The following is a 17383-nucleotide window of genomic DNA, read 5'->3' on the forward strand; positions in this document are numbered from 1 at the left end:
AACCTAACTAAACCTAACCTAACTTGACTTAACCTAACCTAACCTAACTTCTCCAAGACGAGGTCTTACAGACAGACCTCGTCCACCCTCTCGCCCGAAGACTAGTCTTGGCCTCATCCATTTGAAAAATATATACGGTAATAATTTTGTCACTTGAGCCCTTGTGTCGTTTAATATAACTTGTCCCATTAGGAAAGACATATCTAGTTCATAGAATCTGGCTAGTCATGGAATTTCCCCATGTAGCTAATTCTTCCTTATATAAATTTTCAAAATTTTCGTATTCTTTGGCTTCCTGTGACAAATCTTAAAATATTTACAAACAATAGGTTATAGATGGATAAAAATATATTAATCATGTCAAGGGAAGCGAGTGACAGTTCTGAACCAATTGTAATATGCTTATAAGATCACTTCAATCCTCAGTGACTACTAAAAAAAAAAAAAATTCAGGTAGAAGACGGTAGACGGTCCAACGTGTCTCTGGCTTCTCATTCCTTTGTATTTGAAGCTTGTGATTTATTGCGTTTTTGGTCAAATTAATTATATATCTTTGTTGAAGTTGTTTCTTATTAGGTTGTAATTTGTTTATTTCTAGGAACTTTGAAACATTACAAGGCCATCGTGGCCCTAACTTTAGTCTCCTGGGGATTTACTTAGTTACCATTATAATTATTTACTTCGTCTTTATTGTTTTTAAAGGTAATTTATCTTTTGTGTGTGTATATTGTTTAGTTTTGTATTGTATTAACCAATTTTTGTTAAAAAATGTTTTATCTCTACTTAATGAGTTTCGTGATGGTGATGAGATACATACTTTGAAATAAAGTTTTAACTTCTCAAGATACTGTTTATGTTTCTACTTGTTCATAATTCTTCAAATTTGCTATACATTTATGTTGATGATAAGATAATATTATATCTTGACTTTAACATGCGTGAAGAGGTAGTCATGGAGCTCCAACTTGTTAGGGTTCATAACCTCATGTTCAGCCGGCTATGTAACACTTTGCCACTACATAAAAAAAACAATAGTTTTGCCTAACCAGAAACGTACGAGCTTAAGGAGCCTAGCTCACCCATAGAGGTCATTGCATAGAAACGACAATATCACCAGCCTTGCAATGGAGTTTTCCGCTAATTTTCCTGTAAGAGTTATTATAACCCTCCACCTGGCTGTGTCCCTGGAAACACAAACCGAAACTGTCTCTATTTTCCGCTTGTTACAACTTGTAATAAAGTTGTTACATCTTGGCTTAACGTGTTTATGACGTATTAGAACGTTGTTACAACTTGCTATATTGGTTGTTATAACTGGTTAGGAGGTGTTAAATCTTGTTCGAACGTTGTACCAACGTCGTAGTTTCGGTGTGTGTTTGGCGGGGTGTGACCTTTCCGCTAATTTTCCGGTAAGTTATTATAACCCTCCACCTGGCTGTGTGTGACCTTGCAAGTGCCACTTACGGCACTGTCTGGCGGGTGCAGCTCTCCATGTAAATAATGCAGCGGCCGTTCTGGCGTCCTCAGATCTATCCCAGTCACGTCTTGATCACTCTTACTCGTGCGCTCCGCTGGCCTCATGTCCTTTCAGTTCTCCGGTGTGACCTCGTAGTCATGCCCAACCAACTATCTACTGCCGTCCCAAGTGACTTACGTCTCTCTAAATGACGTACGTAGCTGACGATCTGATCCTCAACATGAATTTAATACTCCACTTGATGTCTTTATCATGGATGACATCAAAGGATGAGATCAAGAATGGGAACAACTGCTGTAGAATGATGACATCAATGTAGGATAAACAACGGACCCAACATGACCACCACTCAGCAGGACGGGCCCAACATGACCACCACTCAGCAGGACGGACCCAACATGACCACCACTCAGCAGGACGGGCCCAACATGACCACCACTCAGCAGGACGGGCCCAACATGACCACCACTCAGCAGGACGGACCCAACATGACCACCACTCAGCAGGACGGACCCAACATGACCACCACTCAGGAGGACGGACCCAACATGACCACCACTCAGCAGGACGGACCCAACATGACCACCACTCAGGAGGACGGACCCAACATGACCACCACTCAGGAGGACGGACCCAACATGACCACCACTCAGCAGGACGGACCCAACATGACCACCACTCAGGAGGACGGACCCAACATGACCACCACTCAGCAGGACGGACCCAACATGACCACCACTCAGGAGGACGGACCCAACATGACCACCACTCAGGAGGACGGACCCAACATGACCACCACTCAGCAGGACGGACCCAACATGACCACCACTCAGGAGGACGGACCCAACATGACCACCACTCAGGAGGACGGACCCAACATGACCACCACTCAGCAGGACGGACCCAACATGACCACCACTCAGGAGGACGGACCCAACATGCAACAAGACCTGTGAGCAGCGTGTCTCAGACTGTCGTTCTTCACATCATGGAGAATGAGATGTTAACGACGAGGATCGCGGTAAACGAGGACGTTACTGGCGCCAACAGCAGGCAACAGCTCCTCCCAGCTAGCACATGATGAAGCCCACAACCTTGTTATTATGTCACAAGAACAATTAACGCCACAGACAATGTTTCCTTCCAGGTGTAACTTATTGGTGGGTGAGTGGCTGTGGACCCCAGGGTGTGGGTGAGTGGCTGTGGACCCCAGGGTGTGGGTGAGTGGCTGTGGACCCCAGGGTGTGGGTGAGTGGCTGTGGACCCCACGGTGTGGGTGAGTGGCTGTGGACCCCAGGGTGTGGGTGACTGTGGACCCCAGGGTGTGGGTGAGTGGCTGTGGACCCCAGGGTGTGGGTGAGTGGCTGTGGACCCCAGGGTGTGGGTGACTGTGGACCCCAGGGTGTGGGTGAGTGGCTGTGGACCCCAGGGTGTGGGTGACTGTGAACCCCAGGGTGTGGGTGACTGTGGACCCCAGGGTGTGGGTGAGTGGCTGTGGACCCCAGGGTGTGGGTGAGTGGCTGTGGACCCCAGGGTGTGGGTGAGTGGCTGTGGACCCCAGGGTGTGGGTGAGTGGCTGTGGACCCCAGGGTGTGGGTGAGTGGCTGTGGACCCCAGGGTGTGGGTGACTGTGGACCCCAGGGTGTGGGTGAGTGGCTGTGGACCCCAGGGTGTGGGTGAGTGGCTGTGGACCCCAGGGTGTGGGTGAGTGGCTGTGGACCCCAGGGTGTGGGTGAGTGACTGTGGACCCCTGGGTGTGGGTGACTGTGGACTGGACCCAGGGTGTGGGTGAGGCTGTGGACCCCAGGGTGTGGGTGAGTGGCTGTGGACCCCAGGGTGTGGGTGAGTGGCTGTGGACCCCAGGGTGTGGGTGACTGTTGACCCCAGGGTGTGGGTGAGTGGCTGTGGAGCGGAGGGTGTGGGTGAGTGACTGTGGACCCCAGGGTGTGGGTGAAGCTCTCAGTAACAATATATAATATCCCAACGCACAAGGGAATCACAATACCCTGACATATCTCTGAGGAAATGTTTGAAGGATGGGGGCGTCCACACACACACCCGCATGCTCCTCGGACTTACACAACCTTCTTGAGGTTATCTTGAGATGATTTCGGGGCTCAGCGTCCCCGCGACCCGGTCCTCAACCAGGCCTCCACCCCCAGGAAGCAGCCCGTGAAACCTGACTAACACCCAGGTACCTATTTTACTGCTAGGTAACAGGGGCATAGGGTGAAAGTTTCTTTGACACCACCAAAAAACACCATTGTTTCTCGCCGGCGCCTGGGATCGAACCCAGGACCACAGGATCACAAGTCCAGTGTGCTGTCCGCTCGGCCGACCGGCTCCCCTAAGCATATGAGTGGAATACCTTGGGTGGATATAGGGGAAGTGCTGCAGTTATAATTTACGGATGCCTTAAGCTGCTCTTTTCCTATAATGTACAAGATTTTCCAACAATCTAACAGGAAAACATTGTAACGCTGGTAATTATAAAGGTATACTGACATTCCAGTCACATGACTCTCATTTTAAGCGCTGGGTTTAGTTTGGGAGACGTTGTGAAACTGTGGTAATTTTTTTTTAGGTGTTTTAGTATACTAAGGGGGGCCTCGTAGCCTGGTGGATAGCGCGCAGGATTCGTAATTCTGTGGCGCGGGTTCGATTCCCGCACGAGGCAGAAACAAATGGGCAAAGTTTCTTTCACCCTGAATGCCCCTGTTACCTAGCAGTAAATAGGTACCTGGGTGTTAGTCAGCTGTCACGGGCTGCTTCCTGGGGGTGGAGGCCTGGTCGAGGACCGGGCCGCGGGGACACTAAAGCCCCGAAATCATCTCAAGATAACCTCAAGATACTGTATGGTGGATAAAACTGCTCTCTTCCTAAGTATTTCATGATAATATGACATTGAAGACTGATCATTGCATAGGACAAATGGCTGATCTTAAGGAACAGGAAAAATATAACGCAATTTTACGTGCAGAAACAGCAGCAGCTGCTGCTAGTCTGGTACAGGAAACAGCAGCAGCAGCTGCTAGTCTGGCACGGGAAACAGCAACGATTGGGGAGGGTGGGGGGGGGGAGATGGACAAATGATATAAAGTTTGTATAGACAATATATTAATAAATATACAGCATTATTGCTGTACAAACATATGGTGCAATGCCATGGGGTTGCTTTTATCTGTACAAAACTGATATGATTTCAGACGCGACATTTCATATATATTATAATATATTACTTTTTGAGAAAATATGTAAGTAGTATCATTTTTTTACCCTAAACACGAAACACAGTGAGTCTTTATTTATAAAACTAAGACGTTTTAAAAGAAATAGTAGACATGTTTAGAGCAGCGAGTATTGAAGCCGATTAATAGGTTGAAAGTTTGATAGGTTGTATGAGATACTCACCTAATTGTGCTTGTGGGGGTTGAGCTCTGGCTCTTTGGTCCCGCCTCTCAACTGTCAATCAACTGGTGTACAGATTCCTGAGCCTACTGGGCTCTATCATATCTACATCTGAAACTGTGTATGGAGTCAGTCTCCACCACATCACTTCCTAGTGCATTCCATTTATTAACTACTTTGACACTAAAAAAATTCTTTCTACCGTCTCTGTGGCTCATCTGGGTACTGGATGGGTACGTCAGAGTAATATTATTACGCTAACCCGACATGTACATGCCAAGCCATCTGTTTATCATTATAATGTTCAGAGAACCTGTGAAAGCTTAAAAAGTTTCATGTTGACCTAAGTTGCTTAACTGATATGTTTTGTTGAGAGAATATATACATGGGAAGTGAGATGACTTGCCAGTCATATTTATGATGGTGAGAGGAATGTGTACACACAGTTAACATGGCTGCCTCATCTATCACTTATTCATAAATATTTAACTGTCTGATATTACATATTTTAATGTGTAGTAACCCCATGTGGTATGATACATACCAGTCAACACCTGCGGCATAGTTATTCTCTTCAAACAACAGACAAGAACAAGAAGCAGCAGACGGCGAGATACAGACTCCAGCAGGAAAGTGCAGCTAAGCCTCTTACAGGTTTTAATTTAATTGATAAAATAAAAATTTTTGAAGTTTTACGCTTGTTTGAAGAAAATTTATGTAAAGCAAGTTGTATACATCCTGTTCACCTAGCAGTAAATAAGTACCTGGGAGTTATACAGCTGCTACGGGTAGCATCCTAGGAATGTGTGTGTGTGAGAGAGATATATATGTAGTAGATATGATATAGGAAAATAGGTCGGGAGTCAGCACATTAGACAACCGAAAGAATAATAAGGAAAATATTAGTTACACACCTGGAGAGACTTAGGAGTGTAAAGAAACATCAATATGGCTCTAGGGAAGGGACATCATGTCTGACCAAACTACTGCAGTTCTATGATACTTCTATAATAAGGCAGGATATAACGTTAGGCAGACTGCCTTTGTCTGGACTGTCAAAAAGCCTTTGATAGAGTATTCACAAAATTTAAAGGCAGGTCCGGATGAGTGGAAAACATGATTAAGTAATTACGTAACAAGGATGAGTGAGAGAGTAAGAGTGAGGAGGGACGATGAGATCCTTAAGGATCCCTGCTGAGACCCAAACTATTCTTCAGGTATGTAAATGAGAAATTTACATACACAGATGAGGCACAGAGACATTAGAAAGAATTTTTTCAGTGTCAGAGTAGTTAACAAATGGAATGCATTAAATAGTGATGTGGTGGAGGCAGACTCCATACACAGTTTCAAATGTGATATGATAAAGCCCAATAGGCTCAGGAACCTGTACACCAGTTGACTGACAGTTGAGAGGTGGGACCAAAGAGCCAGGGCTCAACCCCCGCAAGCACAATTAGGTAAGTACACACACACACACACACACACACACACACACACACACACACACACACACACACACACACACACACACACACACACACACACACACACGCACGCACGCACTCACTCACATACTGAAAGTACAATGCATTATACGCCTAACCGCATAAGGTGTGTCTCCTTGACCGTTTTAAACGATGTCTCCCGCATTCAAACATTCAAATTAATCCCGCTAAATTAACCGAATACACAATACAAACTCTCCACCAAGAACATATTATATTACATCAGTAACATACAGCAAAATACATCTAAATACATATATATATATATTAGAGCGTTGATAATTGAATGCTTGTGGTGATATTTCTGATGGTGGTAAGTGGCAGCCTTCAGCATCTGGCAACCACTGAGCATATAAGAGTGAGGTGACGAGCGGTCACAACACATCTCCCCAAGACTCTTGAAAGATGAAGTTCTTGGTGTGTCTCTCAGCCCTGCTCCTGGCTGCCTTCGTCGCCTCCGCCCCGAGTAAGTTCTTCAAGTATAACGGAAACTAATGATATATACAGCATTTCGTTTCAGGGTATAATATTCTCTGGGATATAATATCCTGTTACTCAGGGTCTGTACACTGAGAGTTGACTCTGGTCCTGTACTAGAGTGGTGTTGTTGATTGGTCAGTAAATTATTGTTGTGACTGTGATAACCCTTCAGAGACTGATTCATCTTAATAACAGTAATGCCATCCACTTATACTCATTCCCTCCATTTATACTCATGTTCTCCACTTATACTCATGCCCTCCACATATACTCAAGCCTTCCACTATACACTCATTTGTAACACTGTTACAAATGCAAACTATTAAGAACAGTAATAGGTGACAAATATAAACGTTTTCTATGCCTGGGACACTATAGGCTAGCTTGGATGCTTGCCTTCGCTCGCAACTCTCCAGTTCTAGTAAGATCTGTTTTATAGAGTAGTCACTCAAGAACAGGTGCTGGCTGATGTTAGACTTAAGGCTTATCAAACTCAGGAGGATTATTAACCCCAAAAGGGCGCACCTACAATAGCGTCACATCGTGGTGCACCTCACTAACATAGTTAACAAAGTCAAAAAGTCGTATGAGACGATTGGAGCACAAGAAGTAAGGTATCTATGGGAGCCTAAAGCTACTGACTGTATGGCACTTAGAAGGAATGTGAGGACAAGGAGCTGGGGTATGAGGACAAGGAGCTAGATGTGAGGACAAGGAGCTGGGGTATGAGGACAAGGAGCTGGGGTATGAGGACAAGGAGCTGGGATGTGAGGACAAGGAGCTGGGGTATGAGGACAAGGAGCTAGATGTGAGGACAAGGAGCTGGGGTATGAGGACAAGGAGCTGGGGTATGAGGACAAGGAGCTAGATGTGAGGACAAGGAGCTGGGGTATGAGGACAAGGAGCTGGGGTATGAGGACAAGGAGCTGGGATGTGAGGACAAGGAGCTGGGGTATGAGGACAAGGAGCTGGGGACAGGGAGTTGGGATGTGAGGACAAGGAGCTGGGGTATGAGGACAAGGAGCTAGATGTGAGGACAAGGAGCTGGGATATGAGGACAAGGAGCTGGGATATGAGGACAAGGAGCTGGGGTATGAGGACAAGGAGCTGGGGTATGAGGACAAGGTGCTGGGGTATGAGGACAAGGAGCTGGGATATGAGGACAAGGAGCTGGGGTATGAGGACAAGGTGCTGGGGTATGAGGACAAGGAGCTGGGATATGAGGACAAGGAGCTGGGGTATGAGGACAAGGAGCTGGGGTATGAGGACAAGGAGCTGGGGTATGAGGACAAGGAGCTGGGGTATGAGGACAAGTCAGTGGTCAGTGGTTATAATGCTATTATAACCCTCCAAAAGTTGTTAGGCTTTAAGACTAACGTCACACTTGATTGATTGATCAGTAATCTGTTATGGTGGCCTTAACAACCCTCCAGTTGTTGATAGACCTTAAACCCAACACCAAACCATAACTATAAGTGTTAGATCTTGTATCATAGCGTCATCTTCAACCCCACAGCTGAAGATGTAACTACAAGCTCATCCACCACCACGGAGCACCCGCCAAGACACCTAAGACCCGGCGTACTGGCTGGTGGGCGCCGGACCACCACCTCCACCACCACCCCTGCTGCTGATGCTGCTGTAGATGACGAGGCCGACCAAGACCCGACCTCCGCCCCCTCCCGCCCAGCATCAGAGAGACGCGCCTCTCTCTTTCCCAGGCTCCATGTACGTGACCAACCCATCCTGTAATTATTTTGTTTTTCCTATCGCTCATAGGATGAGTATAGAGGTGCTCCATAAACTACCGCTCACAGGATGAGTATAGAGTACCGCTCACAGGATTTCTAGTTTAGTTTCTAGTTCTAGATCTAGTTTAATTGTTGCTAGGTTATTAACTGTTATTTTACTATTTTCTTTGGCTAGTGTAATATGTAGTGGTGTCAGTGTTCCGTGGAAGCCCAGCCACCCGAGCAGCGGACACTCTTCTTACAAACTTCTCAACTTTCCTCCTGTTTTATTTGTTTTTTAGGAAGCAAAATTTTTAGCACGGTCCAGGAGGAAAGTAAACTGTCACTGTATATTGACCTGAACGGGGGTAATATATAATCTTGTTATTAGTCCACAGTTGAACTAATACAACCAGTGCGCTAAAACAGAAGCGAAAAAGAAACGGGGGAAAAGGAGGAAACCCCACCTCCATTTAAAACTTTGACCCAAATATCACAGTAACAAGGTTATCGTGAGTAACTCAATTAGGGGCTCATTATAGCCCGTGCTACATTAACATTTCGTTCTGTGTAGCTAAATCTAAAACAACAGCTCAGTTGTCCAGCGCTCAGGTTAGACAAGTGTCTACACTTATATATTCCTCTTAGATGCAGGTTTGGGGAGCGGGATGATGCCGGCGTCACCTGCTACTGCGCTCCCACTAAAACTCTGTCGCAGTCTTTACTTTAAAAGACGACTTTGGTTGTTTTTTTTACTCTTATAATTTGGTTGCAGCAGCCGAATATGTACCGAGGGCGAGATGAAGCATCATTTGGGCCAATAGGGCCACTGTAGGTTACCAATCTCCTGTTACAATGATGGCTAAGGCAGTGTGTTCCGCCTTCTTCTCGAAGATGACAGAGTGTAACCAGGTGCTAGGTGGCAGTGTCTCGTCCATGTCCAATCTTCTATTGTCGTAAACACTTTAGTGTCTCTGCTCTAATGTAAAAACCAAATAAACAATAGCGTCAAGCTGAGATATTCCAACCAGTGATACTGTTTCCAGGGGCAGCGTCACTCAAGCACAACCCAGGCAGCGGGCGAACATGACACCAGTAACACGGCAGTGGAAGCCGACACGACCAGCGATGACGCCACCAGCAGCTCCCTTTCATCCAGCGCCGATACCACTAGCAGTTCCCGTCCATTAAGCAGTAGCACGAGAGGAAGTCCCCGCTTATCCAACCATAAGGCCAGAGGAGGTTCTCCCTTATCCAGCGACGACAAGTCATCCAGCGACGACGCCAGTATAACCAAGTCATCCAGCGACGACGCCAGTAGCATCTCCCAGTCATCCAGCGACGACACTAGTGATAGTCCCCGCTCAACCCGCCGCGAGGTGTGTATTCTTTTAAATCAAGTTTTTACTGTTTACTTTACGGTCAATACGTTAAATGCATTAGTTACCCATCTTTAATGATAACACTATGGTTATACACAAAACCTAAATAAACGTACAGCTAATTCTGTTTGTCGAAGATATACATACTGATACTATTGAAGACATACTTTATGTCTTTAATTTTGGTTTGATCTACAAGTGAAATATACTTAAATTCGATATATTTTAAAACATATTTTATTACTTTGCTGGTTGTTAGTATATTCTACGTTACATAGTTAAATGGGTAAATTATTTGTTCAATTATACTGCATCACAAAAGCAGTAATCGGAGCTTTTGTTTACTGTTTACTTTTGTTTACTATACACTGGTATAGGCCATCAGCCCCAACTTCCTGACCATAAATAGCTTAACCTTTTAACTGCGTTATTCTCTCGGTCTTATAACACTTGAAGCTGCAGAAAATATGGAACACTAAAAAAAAAAAAATATGTAATTTATAGGATGTAACAAATTTCAGGTCGAGTCCTAACTTTTGAACTGAAAGGTTTACTCATAATTTTAGGGTTTTTGTTACAGAATTCAAGTAAAATAGGAAATATTTGTGGTACACTAAAAAACTATCTTAAATGGTTTCAAACTTATTTTGCATAAATATGAGTGTGGCCAATTTTGCCACGTTCTCCAAAATTCATTTAATTAATAACTGTTATGTGAAACAAACATTATAGTTATTACATATTAATAACAATGTCAGAGAAATATAAAATTGTATCAATTATAGGGTTTTCTATGCAAAAAAAACCAAGTCATGTTTCAAAAGTGGCACTTACATAAGATGTAAGTCGGGTGTATCAAAGAACTCGTTCACAAGACTTAAGTCGTCAGTCGCAAGGTTAACCCACAACAGAAGTTGTTTAACATTAGTTGCATCCATTTTGTATTCAATTCCTCAGTCTCTGAGCAGTCGACTGAGGTTGAGCAGAAGTCTCCTTAACCACACGCACGAAGCTGGCGATCACGAGCACCACCACGAGCACGAGCACCCCACCACTGAACAGGTAAACCACCGCCCCAACAATAGTAGGATGGCCGTATTCAACCCGTTCTCGCACTTTCTTTAAGTCAATATTGACTTATTAAATAAGTGCATATGTGATATACTAATTTATTGTGAATATTTTAGTTTACCTTGAAAAGCTTCACCAACCTTACCTAACCTTCTTAGGTATGTTAAGATAAGCATCTTATTGCATTATTTGATGTATATTTTGGTTGGACTTAAGGCGTATCAACTTATTGAAACTCATTAATTAATTAGCAAGTATACTTAACTCTTGAACGTGCTCAAGACAACATCAAAGTCATAGATGTCTAGTGGGTAATGGGCTCAATATCATATTTATAGCAAATATCACTTATTATTATAATTTTAAAGTTAATGTAAATATTTGCAGTTATCAACATATTTCTTCCAATTTAAGTTAAAACTCACAATATTTAAATATCTATTTTTGCTTTTAGTTTAAAATTCAAGCCAACGTGTTAATAAATGTTTATTTAAAATTATGTTATTGTCGACAGCCAGAGGAAGAACATGAATCATCGGTGACTGACAAGTCTACCTCATCAGTGACTGAGAAGTCTACCTCTTCGGTGACTGACAAGTCTACCTCTTCGGTGACTGACAAGTCTACCTCTTCGGTGACTGACAAGTCTAAATCCTCCGAGATTGAGAAGTCTAACAGCTCGGTGACTGTGAAGTCTAACGCCACACTTGCCTTGCCTCTTGACCTGTCGTCACTCAAGAGCACTTCTGAGTAACTGTGTGTTACATCTTCACCCCCCCCCCCCCACGCCTCCTTCAGTAAGTGGGTCACCCACCTCGACCCACTCCCTAAGCCTCCAATAAGTGGGTCCGCCACCAAGAACCATTCAGAGGCCTCCTTCAGTAAGTGGGTCACCCACCTCGAAGATTCCTCCATCAGCTGAATCATCTTACTCATCATGTACACATAAGACGTTCATGAAACGTTTTCTATAAACACATATATATTCACAATTATTATCCTGTAAACATCACACCATATACAACAAGTTGTGTATCAATATTAAATATCTTTTAACGATGAGCTATATGAGTTGAGGTCAAAACGTCCCTTGAATCACTCTACAGCAAATCTGCTTATAATCATCTTGTTAAATAACCATTATATTTGTACTGTTAATTGCTGAGAAGTATATCAGTGTATTTTATTTTAATAATATAGATTAATACACAAATTAAAAATGTTTTATTATTTGTGATATAAGAAATTAATCAAACGAGAAATTATGAAAGAATTTGACAAGAATAAATCATAAAAAAATACAATATAACAGAAGTCTTAAGAATAGGCATATGCTCAGTATATACAAACCAAGAGGTGTACTTTAATTATTTGTGTACACATTGGGAGTGTACTTTAGCCGGTAACCTGGAGTCAGAGCTTTAACAACCCTTGGCACCTTTGGCAGGTGTTGGGCTTAAAAGCCCAACACCAAAACGAAGTAATAAAGATTCACAAAGGGAGTATTGCACTACAGGTGAGAAGATAAAGGGGGGGAGGAGAATAGACTGAGGAGAAGAGTTGATTATAGTGCCAGAGGTTAGTCCAGCTGCTCGTCTATTGGCTGCTGATAGAAAGGCAAAGTAAAAATAATGGTTGTTAACATCACCATGTCCATCAATGTCCATTAGAGATAGGTTACAAATATAGTGCAGGGCATGCTATTAGAGCACTGTCATTAAACCATAGCTCTCCTGGGCAAACCATGCCTAGGAGGGGTATTGTTTGTTGCTCATCATTGTGTGTGTTAAAAGTTTGTGGTGAAGGAAATAATTTGTTTACGTTTAAGTGTGTTGTGGTGGTTGGTTATGTGTTGTTGTGAAGAGGCTTAAGGTAGTGGTGGTGGTGTTGGGGTTGAGACCTAACAACTTGTGGTGGGTTAATAAGGACACGACAATACTTGACTCACCAACTTGCCTCTAATTCACTTTCTCCACTCTCCTCACCTCCCCATCCTCTCTCCCACTCTCCCCTCTCAACCCCAGATAACAGCTACAATCAATCAGTAATTGTTATCAGACGATAACAATTCTTCTCACTCCTCTCATTCCTTTTCCCCAATCTCCCCCTCACTTCCTCTCCATGTACCTTTCTCCCAACTCTCCTCCAACATCCCCTCACTACTCCCGCTCTCACCCATCTCTTCCCCTTTCTCCCCCTCACTTCACCTCTATGTTTATCCTTTCTGTCCCCATCCCCCCCCGTCTCTCCCCACTCTTCTCAACCCCTCACGCCCTTCTCTCCCTCTCCTCCTTATTTCCCACTCTCCCCTCTTTCTCCTCTCCTCCTCAACTTCCATTCCACATGCCCTTTCTCACCCACTCCTCTCTCTTTCAATTTCCGTCCTCCCCCTCTCCCCCCCCCTCTCTCTCTCTCTCTCGAAAATTTAATATAACGAAGCACTGAACTGAATAATGTCGATGGTAAACTTAATGCCATCATGAAAAACACAGAAAATACATGCTGATATTTCTTGAAATGTGGCACTAGGGCCGAACCCCAACTGACCTACGACATTCCAATACTTGCCTAATAATGTCAATGAGCGAGTGAGCTTTATGCCCCGCCTACTGCTACCTGACGTTAACAATCCTGTTGAATCTGGCCTTAATAAGGTTGTGGATGGAGGTGGCTTCCATAACTTCCTTCAGTAACTTCCACTTGTTGGCCACATATACAGGTAAGTGTATGTCGTTACATTCCTTCGGTTCATCTGCGTTTCCCGCTTCCACCTGTTTCCTTATGTCCTACTTTCTCTCTGTCTGAAACGACTATCACTGTCCACATTATCTATTCCTCTCAGTATCTTGTATGTTGTGATGATATTCCCTCTGTTCCTTCTGTTCTCTACGGTTATGAGATTTAGTTCCATTTGCCTAGTCTCGCAGTTTGACCCTCTTAGCTCTAGCACCAATCTTGTTGAAACTTTTGTACTTTTTAAATCTTTGTTTTACACTTCACAAGTATACTTTTCACACTTTGTGTAAAGAGCATCAGATCCCCAGCTGATGCTGCATATTCCAGTATTTGTCTTTACACTATCTAAATACTAAAAAAATTACTGCTAAATTATTCAGCAAACTTTTAAAAGATAAATCTATATCTACAGAATAGTGTCTGTTTATCTGTCTGTCCAAAGTGTCGAGACTAACCCCGCCGTCCAAGTGGTTGGGGCACCATTCCTTCCCCCCGTCCCATCCCAAATCCTTATCCTGACCCCTTCCCAGTGCTATATAATCGTAATGGCTTGGCGCTTTCCCTTGATAATTCCTTCTCCTTCCCCCCCCCCCCACACACCCGTTCTCATCTTTACATAGTACTTGTTGTAACTGTTCACTATTGTACATATATTGAGGTAAATGGCAACTGCATAGTGGAATTTGGTACTATTCACTTTATCTTGAGACTATCTTGAGATGATTTCGGGGCTTTAGGTCCCCACGGCCCGGTCCTCGACCAGGCCTCCACCCCCAGGAAGCAGCCCGTGACAGCTGACTAACACCCAGGTACCTATTTTACTGCTAGGTAACAGGGGCATAGGGTGAAAGAAACTCTGCCTATTGTTTCTCGCTAGCGCCTGGGATCGAACCCAGGACCACAGGATCACAAGTCCAGCGTGATGTCCGCTCGGCCGACCGGTTCCTTACTGTTGTTGTTGCCATAATAACCGTTTAAAGTTATTTAATTGCCTTTAAGTCTAAACGAAACTCATGTACACAGAGAAGTATACTTCCAGTCTCAGTGCAGGTACACTGTGAGTATATCTATTCCTGCCCGAAACGCTTTGCGTAATAGTGGCTTTAGGCATTGTATGTACTAGCTCTATCTAATTGTATGTACTAGCTCTATCTAATTGTATGTACTAGCTCTATCTAATTGTATGTACCTTACCTAAATAAACACTTATTATTTATTTATTATTATCTTCCATACGCTGATAGGTCTTGAGCCCAACACCAACACCAACCCGTCCTCTCCACTAATAGGTCACGTTTTTTACGTTACTGTAACCAACGTTACAAATGCAACCTATTACAAAAGTACCGGCTCATAAATATTCACGTTTTTTATGCATTTGACTCGATAGGTTAGGTGGGTTGCTTAGGTTCGTATGTTTCTGGTCAGGTTAAATGGTTCGATTTTTTCAAGGAGTGGGAAATCAACAGGCTGTATATTCACCTTCTCAGTGTATATACACCTACACCTTACTACTCAGTGTATATACATTACTTCAGTGTATATATACACCATACTTAACAGTGTATATAAACCTTACTTCTCAGTGTATATACACCTACACCTTACTACTCAGTGTATATACACCATACTTAACAGTGTATATAAACCTTACTTCTCACCCCACCCCTCTTACTTCATACACACCACACTTGTCAATGTACATACACCCCCACTTGTCAGTGTACATACACCCCCACTTGTCAGTGTACATACACCCCCACTTGTCAGTGTACATACACCCCCACTTGTCAGTGTACATACACCCCCACTTGTCAGTGTACATACACCCCCACTTGTCAGTGTACATACACCCCCACTTGTCAGTGTACATACACCACACTTCACAGTGTACATACACCCCCACTTGTCAGTGTACATACACCACACTTCACAGTGTCCATACAACCCCACTTGTCAGTATGTACTCACCTAGTTGTGTTTGCGGGGGTTGAGCTCTGGCTCTTTGGTCCCGCCTCTTAACCGTCAATCAACAGGTGTACAGGTTCCTGAGCCTATTGGGCTCTATCATATCTACACTTGAAACTGTGTATGGAGTCAGCCTCCACCACATCTCTTCCTAATGCATTCCATTTGTCCACCAATCTGACACTAAAAAAGTTCTTTCGAATATCTCTGTGGCTCATTTGGGCACTCAGTTTCCACCTGTGTCCCCTTGTACGTGTTCCCCTTGTGTTAAATAGACTGTCTTTATCTACCCTATCAATTCCCTTCAGAATCTTGAATGTGGTGATCATGTCCCCCCTAACTCTTCTGTCTTCCAGCGAAGTGAGGTTTAATTCCCGTAGTCTCTCCTCGTAGCTCATACCTCTCAGCTCGGGTATATATACAGAGAGTATAGTTTAGTGCTGGACAATGTTGAGGACTAAAGTATACTGGCTGTCCGGTCAGTAAGGTGTGGTGGTGACCTTAATATCCTCCGGGGGTTAATCCCAACACCAAACCTAATAAAATGAACGCTAGAGACGAGAGGGATAACCTTGGCGGGTCGCAGTGCTTACTTTCTCTCCTGTCATACTACGAGTTGCATGATCGTCTTAGTTGTGATCGAGGACTGAGATGTGGTAACTTACATTAGTCAGCGTTCCTTGTAAGGGGGTCTTACGCGGGCATCATGGGTTACCTCACTCATTATATCTCTTTAATTGCATTTTCCTCGCTCCGAATGTAAGGTCACATCATCTATGTTTTTGGCGCGTATTTATATCTCAGTTATACAAAGTTTACTCTTGACGATATTATATCTTGCTATCTTCTGACCTCATACAAAAAACCTGTATACGATACTGGTTTGTAGCCTCGCTCCACCCCAGGATCAGTTTGGCAATTGTTGAAAAAATGTTTCATGCAATGTCAAATGGCATCTCTCCATAATGGCGCCGCCCTCTGCTCAGTAAGACACTACCTACATCTCTTGTACAACTTTTCCCCATTCCCTAACGGTCGAGGTAGAAGCAAATGCGTCGTATTTCTGTCACCTGAAGCCTTTGTTCACCTAGCAGTAAATAGGTACCTGAGAGTTTATTAACAGTTACGGGCTACAGGTGTGTGTGTGCGCGCGCGAGTGTGAGCGAGAGAAATATATGTAGTAGATATGATAGAGGAAAACAGATTGGGAGTGAGTACATCGAGAACCGACGGTTAGAAAGGCGGTATCCAAGAGCTAACAGCTCGATCATGAAGGCACACAGCAGACACACACACACTTGAACACTTCCTCACATCGCTGAAAAACAGCAGAGTTAGAGGAGACATGATCATCATACAAGATTCCCAGTGGAATTGATAGGGTAGATAAAGACGATTTATTTAATATAGCAAACACACGCACAAGGGTACACATGTAGAAATCGATTACTCAAATGAGACACAAAGACATTAAACCGATTTTTTTAGTGTCAGAATAGTTAACAAATGGAATGCATTAGGCAGTGATGTGGTGGAGGCTGACTCTGTACACTGTATATATGATAAAGCCCAATAGGTTCAGGAACCTGTGCACCAGTTGATTGACAGTTGAGAAGCTGGACC

At 43.8% G+C, this 17383-nt stretch overlaps 3 protein-coding genes across 8 annotated transcripts in view; 2 read left to right on the forward strand and 1 right to left on the reverse strand.

Annotated features, from left to right (window-relative positions):
• Positions 1-17383, reverse strand: part of LOC123769994 (uncharacterized) — a 62064-nt gene that overhangs the window by 30434 nt on the left and 14247 nt on the right. The gene's annotated exons all lie outside the window — the stretch shown is intronic.
• LOC123770172 (TRIO and F-actin-binding protein-like) lies at positions 1816-2433 on the forward strand. Its single transcript, XM_045761843.1, has one exon. It carries the CDS (start codon positions 1816-1818, stop codon positions 2431-2433), a length of 618 nt encoding a protein of 205 aa, XP_045617799.1.
• LOC123769992 (osteocalcin 2) lies at positions 6775-12290 on the forward strand. Its single transcript, XM_045761529.2, has 5 exons — positions 6775-6859; positions 8390-8601; positions 9650-9982; positions 10943-11047; positions 11571-12290. Exons 1-5 carry the CDS (start codon positions 6799-6801, stop codon positions 11808-11810), a joined length of 951 nt encoding a protein of 316 aa, XP_045617485.2. The 5' UTR covers positions 6775-6798; the 3' UTR covers positions 11811-12290.

This window comes from Procambarus clarkii, chromosome 45 (genome assembly GCF_040958095.1).
Source record: "Procambarus clarkii isolate CNS0578487 chromosome 45, FALCON_Pclarkii_2.0, whole genome shotgun sequence".
NCBI classification, from domain to species: domain Eukaryota; kingdom Metazoa; phylum Arthropoda; class Malacostraca; order Decapoda; family Cambaridae; genus Procambarus; species Procambarus clarkii.

Excerpts from the sequence above, each read along its gene's own strand:
- LOC123770172 (XM_045761843.1), top strand. The coding sequence starts at position 1,816 with ATGACCACCACTCAGCAGGACGGGCCCAACATGACCACCACTCAGCAG.
- LOC123769992 (XM_045761529.2), top strand. The coding sequence starts at position 6,799 with ATGAAGTTCTTGGTGTGTCTCTCAGCCCTGCTCCTGGCTGCCTTCGTC. Across the intron at positions 8,602-9,649 it reads CTCTCTTTCCCAGGCTCCAT|GGGCAGCGTCACTCAAGCAC; the intron begins GTACGTGACCAA and ends TACTGTTTCCAG. Across the intron at positions 9,983-10,942 it reads CCCGCTCAACCCGCCGCGAG|TCTCTGAGCAGTCGACTGAG; the intron begins GTGTGTATTCTT and ends TCAATTCCTCAG.